This window comes from Camelus dromedarius, chromosome 23, assembly GCF_036321535.1.
Source record: "Camelus dromedarius isolate mCamDro1 chromosome 23, mCamDro1.pat, whole genome shotgun sequence".
In the NCBI taxonomy this organism is placed as follows: domain Eukaryota; kingdom Metazoa; phylum Chordata; class Mammalia; order Artiodactyla; family Camelidae; genus Camelus; species Camelus dromedarius.
The window spans coordinates 27,212,599-27,226,543 of record NC_087458.1 but is presented as its reverse complement, the minus strand read 5'-3'; the positions used below and the strand labels follow the sequence as shown (position 1 = coordinate 27,226,543).

The following is a 13,945-nucleotide window of genomic DNA, read 5'->3' as shown; positions in this document are numbered from 1 at the left end:
AGACCACACCAGGGGGTCCAGTGAACTCCGGCCCGCCGGCCCGGGCCTGCTCCTGTGAACAGCGGTCCTGGACCACAGCCGCGGCCGCCCTCCTGCTGCAACAGCAGCACGGCTGTGACCCACGGTGCACGGCCCGCGAAGCCTGAAGTATTTACTGTCTAATTCTTAATGGCAAGAGTCTGCCAACCTCTGGCCCATACCAGAGCACCCCAACCTGAGAATGGTAAAAAAAAAAATTTATATACATATAATAGACGTATATACTCGCACACACGCGCGCTCCCATACTGTCCTCAAGAAAATAAATAACCCAAGGAAGACAGCATTACGAGGAGCTTTCTCTTCACTGCACCTTTTCAGACGTCTTATATCCCCAGGACCACACTCAGGACACACCAAGTATAAAGGGTTACAAATATTCAGATTTTATTATAAATAAAATACTGTTCTTTTTTTAACATAAAAAATGCCAAGTGTTGCATTTTATTCACCACCCTGGAGAGCAAGACCGCAGAGATTAAGGCAAACAGCTGAAGTGAAGGCACATGGAAAAGGGCCACAGTCGGAATTAAAAGGGAGAACCCCGGGAGCAGCTGCGTGTGCTCCCTGTGATGCCCAGCACTCTGCAGTGGCCACCCGTCACCTTCATCACGTAAGATACAGGGAACTGGAACTCTACAGTAAAATAATGGCTATATTGCAGGAGTGTAATTAAGGTATCGTCTTATAAAGAACTTTTATTTTAAAAATAAAATTCTGTTTAAAAATACACCACACAGATGGAAAAGGAGGAAAGAAGCAACAAGGACAACGAACCGCCCAGATTCCCCTGTGGCCTAAGACTGACGGGAGTAAACCTGCCCCCCAGGCCAGGCGGAGAACCACCGGAGCCGTCTACCTTCTGTCCTCTTCCTGCAACCTCGACCAACACGTCTCTGTTAGGATGTGGACACGTAACAAGAGGAACGAGCTAGGAAACACTGATGTGAACACTTGGCAAGAAAGAGCCCTGCCTCCTGTGACGGTGGAGGAGGCCGGAGAGGAGGCGTGGAGGGCAAGCTCAGGAGGATGCCAAGTCACAACACGGGCATCAGCTCCAGCAGGCATGAAGGAGACGGGAAGAGGATGAGCTGGGAGGGACCCCCCTCCCGCTCCCACTGCAGTGCGACCCCTGATGCCCTGCAAGCGCTCAGTCAGTACACACCCCCTTGAAAAATGACCCATCCGGCTCCAGCAACTGCCAGAAAGGACACTGCTAGCTCCCTCCTGGCTAGACTCGCCTCGATGGTGAAGACGCCCTTCAGCAAAATTTGCTAATTCCTTCACGCCCTGTCATCCCTGCTCTGGACCAGGCACGGAGAACAGCAGTGTGTGTGGCTGAGGGAGACCAGGGCTGCAACGGCAGACGGGTCGAGGTACCTCTTCAGAGTGGCTGTGTGTGGAGGAAAGGAGGCTGATGCGGACATGCGGCAAACACAAGGCGGAGAGCAAAGCCACGGGGAACAAATCCAACCCGAAGAACCGCAGACGGAAGGGAAGGAGGTACAGACACGCTGTGCCAGTGAAGAAGGGGACAGACAGTGCCATTCTAGAAACAGGACCAAGTATATTTACATAAATTCCTTACTCTATAATCATGATAAACAACAACAAAAAAATTCACACAAAAATATAAATTTGAAATAATTAATAGCACCAGTGTGTCAGATAATAGTTTCTTTCCCCCCCCCGCTACGCAAAGTACAAAGTTGCATAGTGTTAAAGGCTATATGTGAATCTCAAAGGTGGGCTGGTCGGAGGGAGGGGCTCGTGGCAGGGAACCGTCATGCTGTGACCGTAGAAGGAAACCCCAGAGCTGAGGATCAAAGGTGGAGAAGCCGACTAGGACACGCCGCATGTGGGTCTTCCCTCTGCACTCGGAGGGGAGGCTCAGAGCGGGCTTAAACCACAAAGTGCAGGAACTAGACGGTGTTGGCAGCTGTGTGAAACACTGAGTGCAAGTATTTGCCACCAGGACTTGGCAACGTGTTTTGAGGGATTCTACGAGATGGGAACACCCGGAGGAAACTGAGGCGAAGGGTTAAATGTTTCATCTCTCCCCGACGGAAAGAACAATGAGGATGTGGGACCCTGACAAGACAAGGTGCATCTAAGGTCTACCCCTCTGCTAGAAAAGACTAGGACGAGGAGGCTTTTCTTCTGTTTTGTCAAGATCTCGGGGACCAACTGTTCTCTGCCAGATAACGACACTAGTTCTGAGACTAATATACTAAAAAAGCTCTAAGAATTCATTTGATTTTGAAAAAAAAGAACTTTAGTGGTTATCACATCCCTATGTCTTCTGTATAGATTCCATTTACAGGCACAGAAGATGTCTACTGGCGAGCGCAGACCGCCCATCCAGATTTAAATTATCAGCTGCCCAAAGATCTGAAGAAAGCTTATCTTCCTAGTCAATTATCAACATCTGAGAAGATGTTCAGCCTACTTCTGCAGTCTCGTGTTATCCTGGAGGCTGTCATAAATCATTGCATCCTTACCCGTGGATGGCTCAGTGTCCTATACTCAAAATAGCTCGAACAACTGATGATGGCTCTTGACATTCTAAATGACCAATAATACCTTTGGCACAGGACGTGTATTTCCTTTTGCTTAAAAGGAGGAGGGGTGGGAGATGGAGACGCATTTCCTTTCCCTGCGGACTGGATATACTGGCCATCACAACGCGACTGTTAGTAGCCAAGCTCTTCCTTCATAGAAACGACAGTGCTGAGGCTGAGTTCTGCTGGTATCAGTGGGAGAGGGAGGGCTACCTGCTCAGCCCCGGCGGACAGCGGCTCCCACGGGGTGCTGAAGCCGCTGGGCAACGCTGCAGGAGGCCGCCCAGACGTCCTCGTGCAACGCAGGGGGGAAGTGTGGGGAAGAGGGGGCGCCGTGAGGGGAAGAGACCTTATTAGATAAAACCCTTTGTTCCCGATTCATGCTGTTTAATTTGCTTCTCTTTAAACTTTGTGACTTTTCCTGGTTCAAAAGGACAGTGGTGGAGAGCAGCAGAGAAGTGGGGGTCTGGAAAAAATGTAATCTTTGTGTTAAGGCACTCTGTGGCCTCGCAACGGCTGCCCGGCCGGGGTGGCCGCCCTCCAGCCCGAGCGGAAGTAGCTAGGGCTTCTCGATGGACGGGGTGTTGAAGCAGCCGGAGGGCAGCGTCTTCCTGATGTCCTCCAGGTTGCGGATGTCCTTCAGGATCTCCTCGATGTCTCTGTTGTAGTCCATGATGGCCGCCTCCTGCTTCCTGGCCTCGTCCTCCAGGTTGGACACCTTCCTGTCTAGATCACTGACTTTCATTTCATCTTTGGCTTTGTTCAGGGTGCCTTCAATCTCATTTAGCTTGTTTAGGTCCACTGTGTCCAGCTGCCCTGCAGCGTCAGAGAGGACACGGAAGAGGACAGACACGTTCAGTACGAATCACATCACCGCACAAGGACCTCTGCCAGCCTCGTTTTAAAAGGAAGCCCAGCACCTGCCATTGCACCCAAGTCGCCCGAGAACCTGACGCCTGTCATACGAGGGCACGGACAACGCAAACCACGTACGACACTGACCTAACACAGCAAGGATGGGTCAGAACATATGTCGAATACATGAACATTGGGGCTGGATTTTTTTTCTGAGAAAATGGTTTTTGTGAAATGTTTGCTAAATAGACAGCTATCACGTTCCAGACCTTCAGCCTCACTTGTGGTTTTGAAGGTCAATTGGTAATGTTTAACACCTTTTTCACGTTTATGTATGCAATCTTTGTGCCTTTTTAGTGCCGTCTAAGGAACATAAAAATCTTTGAGCTAGAACCCTGAGCCCTCAGCTCTAGACTGCAGAGAAGCTGGGTTGTTTTGGGGGTCATGTCCTGCTCCTGGGAGTTAGACTTCATTATAGGAGTCCTCCTATGGAAAATGGCCAGGGTTGAAATGCTGAAATAATTTCAGCAAATTTTTAAAGCTTTGCTTTAAAATTAGCAAGAAGAGGTTCTTTTAAGAGGAATTGCTTCTATAGTAAATGAAAGCAGACAGCTAGCTGCCCAAAGACCAGCAGTTTATGCAAACTGTACTTGATTAAATTCTCACAAGACCCTTTCACATCAGTGACTCTCAGATGTTAAGTAATTTGCCCCAAATTTTCAACAGCTTATAGGCAACAAAGATTCTAACTCAAGTCTGACTACCTTTAAAATTTAGCTTTTTCTGCCATAGAAAGCTACCTCTTTTAGCTTACTTTCATTTTAAAATCCATCTGCTGGCATATAATTTATTATTCTTGACAATTAAGACAGATAAAATATCAACCCCCCCCCCAAAAAAAACCACTCCCACAAAACACCAGCCAAAGCCAAACATTACAGGCTAGCGCATTAAAACAGGATGCACGCTGGAGGGCTGCAACTTTGTAACGGAGCCTGGTGACGAAAGCACCCCTGCCCTGTAATGAGGCCCGCTCCCTGTCCACCTGGACTAAACGGACATTTCCATGTGCTTCCGTTTCCTTCAAAAAGAAAGCCTCTTCTTTCTTTTGGCAGAAGGACTGTCCCCTCATCAGATTATCCTCTAATCAATGACCCTTTACAGTATTCTTTTATTCTATCATTGAAATCCACTTTAGATCCTTATTTAAAGACACGCTGTCAGCAGGATGAGCTGAGAGTCATCCCTGTTCATTGTATCATAAACCTCGGCTATAAATGAGCCACCCTGAGTGGCAGCGTATTTCCAAAATTGTATTAAGTCCTTGGACCACAGATTCCAATACTGTGATCAGATTCTGCGAAGGACCTAGTAAGAACTTACTGAATTATACAATTTAAAGACACAATTCAATTCGTGCAAACCTTTACACAATAAAACCTGCTTTTGAGTCAACTGTCTCAGGTCCCAAGAACAGCACAGGGAACTCCGAGACTGCGTGAAACGGCTCTGCGCACTTACCCAGCTGCTCCAGGAGGTCAGTGACAAGGCTGAGGAGGCTGGTGACAGAGCTCTTGGCCTTTCTGGCGTTGACCTCGGCTTCCTGAGCGGCCTGTGAAGCCTGAGCAGGAAAACACAGGTAAGTGACGCAGGTCATCCTGATGGCACGTTCTCGTCTTCTTGAAATTTTCCCCCAATGAATAAACAAATCTAATTTTCAGATGCTCCCCCCGCCTAACTCATGACACTATAATCTCTTACTGTAGGTCTTTTGGGGGGTGGTATCCTCACGTCCAGGACGTCGGGGTTTTACTCACACGACAGTCATGAAGGGGCGGTCACTACGCCTGCACTGATCATTTTTTTATTTCAAAGATCCGTATCTCCTTTTCTCACTTTCTCACTCAGGCATAGATGGAGGTGTGCATAATAAAAACCCATCAAGCAGAAACAGGTTATTTTTTTAAGGATGTGTAGAGAAACTACATTTTAAAACCAAAGCATGACCTCCAGGACACTGAGGGACTTGATTATTGGAAATGTCCTGGTCTCAGACAATTTTCATAATTGTGACATTCTTCTACAGACCCCTCTCCCTCTGCAGCCACACACACACACACACACCACACCACACCACACACACACACCAGTAATACAACTTACATTTAACAAATGAACCAAAGGTAAATACATTTGGGAAAATTCCGTGAAAAAACTTGAACAAACACACTTGTGTGTGAGTCACAGGAAACAGCAACGGACAGGAAGTGTCCAAGCATCAGAAAACAGACGTGATCACTAACAGTCCTGGTCATGAGTGAGTAGCTCTGAGCTTCCTACCACAGAGCTGTTGCTCCTAGTTCTCCGGGTCAAGGCAATGTAAAATTTTTGGATAGAAACAATGCAAAGATTTTCAGAAGGAAAAGAAAGCGAGGGGGAAAATCCTTCACATATAAATAATTAACCTCTGTTCAAATCTCAGCCATTCTCCCTGCGCCGTCCCCGGCTGCCTGTGAGTGCTCTAGGAGAGCAGAAAAGGATGCTGCCACAGCCTGCGAGAGCCTCCCTGTCCATCCTAACCTGCTGCCTGCAGCATCCTGTTCCAGGAACAACTGGGAGCCTTCACTCTTTTCCATTAAAAAAACAAAACAGGTTACAGACTCCAACAACACTGGTGCAACGCTGGCCTTTCAGGACTGATAGTAAGTGGGACAGTACGTGGGGGTGCTCTGCGCTCGGCAGAAGTTACTTACCTTTTGGTACAAAAGACGGATCTTCTTTCTACCCTTGAAATTCAATCCATACCCTTTTCTGAGGCTCACAGAGAATATATATCTTTTCCCTTCTTTCAATAGGCTCTAAATCTAATGTTTCTAAAATGGTATTAAACAATAAAATCAAGAGACCCTCAGCACATATGAAAAAAACACATTTTTACTAAATGGGAATTTCCACTTGAGCCATATCTTGCTACAGAAAATTATGACAATTCAAAACCAAAAAACCCCCCAAAATACCTAATAAAATAAGGGATTTGCACATCACTGCCCTTGGGATTTCTTTACCTAGATTCACAGGCTTAGTGTATCTTCTCTCCATCCCAAATGACCTACAGTGAAGGGCGTGGTTTTTAGCAGGAGTCGGGGGGGGGGTTCCCTTCCTTGCACTGAAAACGCACAAACAGGGTCATGTCTGTCGTTACAGTGACTGCAATTAGGTGGAACTGGAAAGGAGTATTTCCATTGTGACCCCATCAAAGTCTTTCAAAAGTGAAATATAGCATAAAACAGAAGAATGGACTCCAGTCCTTTGCTGGGCATGCGTTCACAGCCAATTTTGTTATGTATACACATCATCAAAAAAGGTGAAGAATTAAATTAGATGTAAGCTTGATATGTTTTGTCATCTATAAAAACGTCCTTTTACACAAGAAACTGGCCTTTGCCTTTAGGGAGCAAGTTGCTGGGGAGAACAGGAGGAGGAAGGAAACTCACTTTTCTTTCCTTCCTTGTTCCTTTCTGATTTCATACCATCTATGAATTACCCATTCAAAAATGTAAATACATACTTTTAAATGTCCTAAAACCTCAAATGTGTAAAACAACGCTTTGCTTTTAGCTGAGAGTAGCTTTGGGAAGGAACTACTATGCAACAGCCTGGTGGAAGATCCAAATTCTCTGTCTTCTATGTAAGTTACTAACCCAGTTCTTGGCCAGAAAACACAATGAAAAGCAGAAGTCACTATGACGGGGACTCTTCTCAACAAGTGAGGGATCTTCACTATTAAACAGCCTTCACCTTCTGCCCATTAGCACATGTGCCAGAACCACTTACCATCCCCGCCATCATCATATCCTGGTCAGCATCATCTTGTTTTCTCTTCAGCTCCTTTTCTGCTTCCTGCAGTTGTTTCAGCATATTATTCACCTCGTTATCCAGATCTGTAACTTCTGCAAAAGTCCTTTCAGCTTCTGCCTTGGTGCTGGTAGCGTTCTAAGCACAAAATAAACAAGTGCTAATGAAAAGAAGCTTTCCTGGGGGGAGGGCATAGCTCAGTGGTAGAGTGTGTGCTTAGCCTGCATGAGGTCCTGGGTTCAACCCCCAATACCGCCATTAAAAAATTAATAAATGACCTAATTATCCCCACCAAAAATTAAAAAAACAAAACAAAACAAAAAGTAAAAAAATAAGGATTAAAAATGGGGGAAAAGTTATTAAAAATTTTTTTTCCTTTTTCTAAAGTATGCTGCTACCCCTTTTATAACCTGAAAATGGATCAAAGATACGATCCAGAAAGACCAGGACAGTACTTTGTACGATATGTTGACTTATCATTCATTTGGGCTACAAGTAATAGTAATAAAAAATAACATTACCACCAAACATAATAACATTTCATATTTTACAAAGCACTTCCACCTGTGTCACCGAGCTGCAACATTTTAGAATGGTATGTACTTTCCATCACAACATATTGATTAGACTTTTTCACTTGGATACATTTTCTATTCAAAGCTAGTCCTTATTCTACCAGGCAGTTCATCCCAATGTACAGAAAGACCATAATCCTGAAATATGATCTATTTTATAAAATATAATTAATCCAAGAACCAACTGTTCTAAAGAAACTGAAAAATGTGTGATTCTTAAACACATAATTTGAAAATCAGCTCTGATCTCGCCTTTAAATAAAACAAATAGATTGATCTCTAAGTAAGAGAAAGCCCGCCAAAAGAAATTATTCCGTAAGAGGAGTAGGAAGAATCGCAGCATTGGGGGCTGCAAGAACCCTAAATGGGAGGGGCTTACATACGGCACCGGGCTTGGAAGGAGGGGCCTGAGGACTGTCCTGACTTCGCACTCTGCATGTTGAGGAACTGTATTTACTTAGAAAGAGTCTGATTTGTGTGTGTGTGTGTAGGAGGGGGTTCTATGGGTCCCTGAAGCCACCCCGGCTCCTCACAACTCATAACCCTGCCACTGAGACATCGTAGAAGTTTTAGAGTAAAGGACCCTTTGATTGATTCTCCCTCCACAATCAGTGTGGTTACTTGCTCTAAGGAAAAAATGAACGAACGACAAGGATGGTGTGATGCAACTTCACTGGAGTCAAGGAATAAACTTGCAAGAGCTTCTGGGGGGGCTGGAAAGAAACTGGAAAATGACTAGAGAAACACACGTGCCAACGCTCTGCCCCGGAAGAGAGGGGGCCGCACACCTTCTGGACGAGGCTGGCGATCCTCTCCGCCTCATGGGCCTTGTTCCTGGCCTCGGTGGCGTCTGCGGCGGCGTTGCCCAGCGCCTGCTGGGCTTCCCTCGTCTTCTCGTTGGCTTCGATGATGGTCTGGTTGATGGCGGGGATCCTCCTCAGCGCCTCCTCTGCAGCAGTCTTGTTATCGTTTACTCGCCTATCGAAATCTAAAGCAAGTACAAGGATTGCATTCGAACTGAGCTTTCAACAAGCCAAAGGGGAAACTTTCAGGGAGCTGCCACTGGGTTTTTTTATTTTATGAACAATGAAAGTTGGGGGGAAAGGATGAAAAACAGCATGGACTGAAATCCTAGGAGAACAAAGCACACAGAGCTACGTGGGAGATTCATATGAATGAACACCTGTTTCTGGAAGGCAAATTCTCACTTGAAAAACTGACTTCCGTGCAGAGCGCTGAGGAGGCCATAGCCTCCACCTCACCCCGTGTGGAAAGCTGAAGCTCATTTCATGTTTACTATGTGTTAGGTACCAGCCTTGTGTGCTTGCGATGCTGGCACCCTGTCACTTCCACATGTGAGAAAACTGAGGATTAAAGAGGTGGATAATTTTTCCAAGGATTCACAGTAAGTAAGAGGGGGATCAGGGATTCTAACCCAAACCCATGGACTCAGAATCCATATATTCAACCATTATCCTGTAAAGCTTCTGTGTTTACAGCACCTACATTTATTAGAGGCAAGGCCAAGGCTGCACAGTGAATTGAGCACATTTCTTTTTTAATCTTGGGTGAGGAAAGAAAACACAAAGATTGAGATGCAACTGGCAGAGAAAATTAAAGATAATCTCCACTTAATGCCATTAAGTCAGCTAAAGGCATTTTGGTTACAAGAGTGATCCTAACATTAGAAAAATGTCTCTTTTGGTGGGGGGGTTCCATACTGAGATATAGGGGTAAAATGACATGAGCTCTGGGATTTTTCTTTGAAATACTTTAGCATAAAAAAAATTAGGGCAGGTGCTAGGGGATGAAATTAATGCAGTAAGAATATTAACTGCTGAATCTGCATGATGGGTATATAGGATTTATTATACTACTGTCTTTCATGTTGTATATGTTCAGAAAGTCTCATGGTAAAAATGTTTCACAAAAGAAAGAAAACCACCCTAGTGGAGGATGCGCGTACCAACCCCCCCGTTACCTAGCCCCCTCATACCTTTCAGGTTGTTGAGAATGTCATTGGCTTCTTGTAAGGTATTTCGTCCCTTTTTAGCAGCTTCCTCTGCAAGAGCCTTGGCCGCATCCGCTCGGGCCAGGAGTTGGTCGGCCGTCTGCAAACACGCGGCAGGTCAGAGGGCGAACCCTCCACGGTAAACCCCTCCTCTCTCCTAGCAGACCAGGCACCTCCAAGCTGCCGACCACCCCGCGCCCCAGCCAGCACTGGCAGCGGGAGGCCCTCCTGGAATACTCCGTGCTTCGCTGCTTCTCCGGCTGTGGTAACACCGCAGACACAGCTTACAGCTGGACGCTTTCCATTCTCGCCTCAAGAAATGAAGCAACTTGCCAAGCAAACCAACCTGCTGTTCAGTCTTTCCTTTCTCCAGAAGGTTCTTTACTTCAAATTCCTTCCCTCTCATGTCCTCTCTGAGGTCCTCATAATCTTTTAACTTCTGGTCAATCAGACGATCCAGATCCTCAGCTTCCTTCTTTATTTTATTTGCCTCATTCTGTGAAAAGCAAGTAAAATCATGACATTTCAGGCAAAGCAACTAAACTGATGAAAAGGCAGGCTTCGTAACTCTGTAATACTTAGTAGGTACTTTTAAAAGAAGGGCACAGATTGAGATATTATGGCCCTTTTATAAAAAATGGAGGCATACTTTACACACAGTGAAATCATAACACTCAGTTTGATGAGTTTTCACAAACGTATTCACCTGTGTAACCAACACTCCAATCAAGAGACAGCATATTTCCACCCAGGAAATTCCCTCGTATCTCTTTCCAGTCAGTTTCCACACCCACCTTTCCGACGACAACGCAGCTGCCACTGGGCTGGTTTTTATCAACACGGATTAGGTTGCCTATTGTCAAATTCCAAATATGTGGAATCGTAACAGTATGAACATGTCTGGAGACCTAAACCTTTACAGTAAAAACCAAGCCAGCACCTCAGACGTAAGAAGCCATACATTTTAAACTGAATGTAAAAAGTACACGATTCATAGAAAACCCGGTAGGAAGAGTCACGATTAAAGTGCAGATGAAATTAACTACTACCAGTCCCCAAGTATTTTACTTGCCCCAAAGCTCCCTGATACAGTTCTCTCATTTAAAAGATTCTCCTTTCTTTCATTCTTGTTCAAAACCAGATAGTGTCTGGGAGTAACGAACTGGGTGTACGGTGCTTTAATTCAAATATTATTATAATCTGAATTTATATTCAAGATTTAGGAGTGACGATTCATATCGCTAAAGGAGACATTACTATCTAATGTTTATTTTATTTAAAAATTTATTTTTTATTTTTTTAATATATTTTGATTGACGTACAGTCAGTTTACAATGTTGTGTCGATTTCTGGTGCACAGCACAGGGCTTCAGTCATATAGGAGCAGACGTATATTCATTTTCATATTCTTTTTAACTACACGTTACTACAAGTTATTGAATGTGGTTCCTGCGCAGTATGAACTTGCTGTTTATCGGATTTTGTCAGAATCCTCCTGCATTTCGAAACGAGAGACCCTCTGCCAGAGAGCAGGTGCTCTGTGCGACTCAGCGGGTCTGCAGATATAATCCGTGGTGTATTTGTGGGCGAGGGCAATCTCTCTGCTCCACCATCTTGGCTCCTGTTCTCTCTTTAATGTTTATAATTACAGGACTTTTTTTTTCCAACTTCAACAGGTTCAATTAACATGTCTAAACTAGAACTCAACTTTACCGTGAGTCACTGAGAGGACTGAGGAGGGGACAGAAGGGCCCCCGCCCAGACTGAGGGGTGCGGTGGGGAGAGGGCGGGGCCGTGGGCGGGGGCGCAGCGGCCACCAGCGCCTGCGCACACAGGCCGTCAGCCCCGTACCTCCAGTGCTTCCGAGTCCACGGCACTCAGCTGCGCGACGCTGGCGTAGATCTCCACAGCTTTCTCCCCAGCCTTCTTGGCCTCCTCGTGAACTCGGGCAGCTTGCTCCTCCAGATCCTGAGAGATGTTCTTTGCTTGTTCATACCTGAGGAACAACAGACGTGACTTCATGAAAACCTTAGTTGCTTTTAGCACCTTAATGTTAACCACATTCATTCTAGTTAAAGTCACTGTGACAGTATTTCCAAAATCTCAAAGAAGTGCTATATTAAAATGTTATTATTTAATACCAATATAGCTTAAATTTATATTTCATCTCATCGCTTCTATTTATAGCATATGGTTTGCCACATGCTTTCTTATTTCGGAGACCTTTTAAATATTTGTAACTCAAGTGTATTTTCTCTACTGACTCTAGGACATTTTTTTTCCTTTTTTCCTTTATGCAGAATTTTAAGCATCATGGCTAGTCTTGTTCATTCTCTGCTGATGGAGTAACCAGATCAAATAAAACCTCTGTGGCTCTGCATCCCCTGTTCTAATTACTGCATCATTTCAAAAGCATGACTAACAAAGAAATCTTACTGCATGGCCTGAATTCACTGGCATTTAATTTTTCGTTGAACCGGTATTACAGACGAGAACAACGGAAGGGCTATAAGCTACTTTTAAATTACACTCACTTTCTATTAAGCTCTTCAATCTCAAATGCTGTTTGATTTTCTCCTGCCAGCGTCCTCAAAAGCAGATTATATGCCTCAGTGGATGTATCATTAGCTGTCACTGCCACCCGTACAATGTCATCAGCTTCTTGTTTATGGCTGCATAACATAAAAGGAAACACAGACCATGGAACAGAGAAAGCAGTGGAATTCAGGCGACGCTTACCTTATTATACACGTGTACTAATGCGGGCAGAGTTCTGCAAGTATTGGAACATCCTGTGAATTTGGAATTTTGCAATCAATCGTTGAAACTGAGGCTGAGTTTTTAAATAGCATTCTGTAAGCTGAGAATGGTATTTTCCAAGAAAATTAATGGCACAACATTTACAGGGGCAAATGTTTGTATTTCTTCAAAATTGCTTTTAAATATAATTAAGAGTAACTTATGTATAAAACCGTGTATGCTAGCAAGAACTTATTTCTCTCAGACACAAATCCAGACCTCAGCTTTTAATCGCTACTCTGGTTCAGTTACTACCTAGTCTTGAAACAGCTCTGACTACTCAGATTTCTCACATGGAACCAAACTGCTGGCCAGGAAGAGCAACTTAACACCAAATGGCAAAGAACATGGCAACAGGACTCCAGACAAATCGTGCACTTCAGCTAAGTCGCCGCTAACGTTTTTGTTTCAGTTCTAAAACTTCGTGTTACACTGGCACACTGCAGTATGTGGCCGTTCTTTTTGGCATGATAAATGTTCCTTCAAAATTCATGTATTAAGTACACCGCTATTAATTTATCTCCAAGACCTAATTTTCTTGGGAGCTTTCTGTAATGTTTTCAGCTGTCTTCTGCTAATCAGAAGCTCCAGCTATGCAAACATGAATGATCTATGAACTAAATTACAACAGCTCACACACTCAGATTCACAAAGAACAGAAGGAGTGCACACGTTAAAGCAAGAAGCCAACATAACTGCTCGGACACTGAGGCTAAAATTCTAACATCAAGTTTACCTAAGCACCCCAGATCCATGAGGTCTACCAGCTGCTCTGCAATCCAGCCAGTAAACATTTATTGAGTGCTTACTGTATGCCAGACATTGTCTTAAGCACTGGGACTTCAGCAGTGAATAAAACATACAAAAAAGCCTGCCTTCGTGGAGCCTACATTTTAACTTGTTTTTTAAAAAAAAAATTCTCTACCTTGATGACCCCTACAATCTAAAGTCTTCTCAAGAAATACCTTACATCTGATCAGGAATGAAGCAATCTGTTTCTTTTGCTGATTTTCAAAATGTACTATGGGTTATTCAGTGTGTTCTGTTGAAACTTAAAAATTAAACAATAAAAATCTAAAACTTAAAAATAATATTAACTGAATTCTACTGAGCTTCTTTATTATCTACTAATTTTCAGGTTTCAAAATTAAAAACCTAAAAGTGTTATGGTTTTCCTTAGATGCGCAAACGAAATTTTCCTCCAAACCATCATATTCTAACATTCAAAGTAAATGTTCTAATTTCAAAGC

General features: G+C 44.2%; 1 protein-coding gene across 1 annotated transcript in view; it reads right to left on the bottom strand.

The window, feature by feature from the left end:
* Positions 1 to 402: 402 nt before the first annotated feature.
* LAMC1 (laminin subunit gamma 1) overlaps positions 403 to 13,945 on the bottom strand; it is a 119,064-nt gene continuing 105,521 nt past the window's right edge. The window contains exons 21-28 of the mRNA XM_010988529.3: positions 12,431 to 12,568; positions 11,748 to 11,892; positions 10,243 to 10,392; positions 9,882 to 9,996; positions 8,674 to 8,873; positions 7,290 to 7,448; positions 4,977 to 5,076; positions 403 to 3,416 (exon numbers count right to left, since the gene is read on the bottom strand). Of these exons, the coding sequence (XP_010986831.3) occupies positions 3,160 to 3,416; positions 4,977 to 5,076; positions 7,290 to 7,448; positions 8,674 to 8,873; positions 9,882 to 9,996; positions 10,243 to 10,392; positions 11,748 to 11,892; positions 12,431 to 12,568 (1,264 nt within the window). The 3' untranslated portion in view covers positions 403 to 3,159. The remainder of the gene's footprint in view (positions 3,417 to 4,976; positions 5,077 to 7,289; positions 7,449 to 8,673; positions 8,874 to 9,881; positions 9,997 to 10,242; positions 10,393 to 11,747; positions 11,893 to 12,430; positions 12,569 to 13,945) is intronic.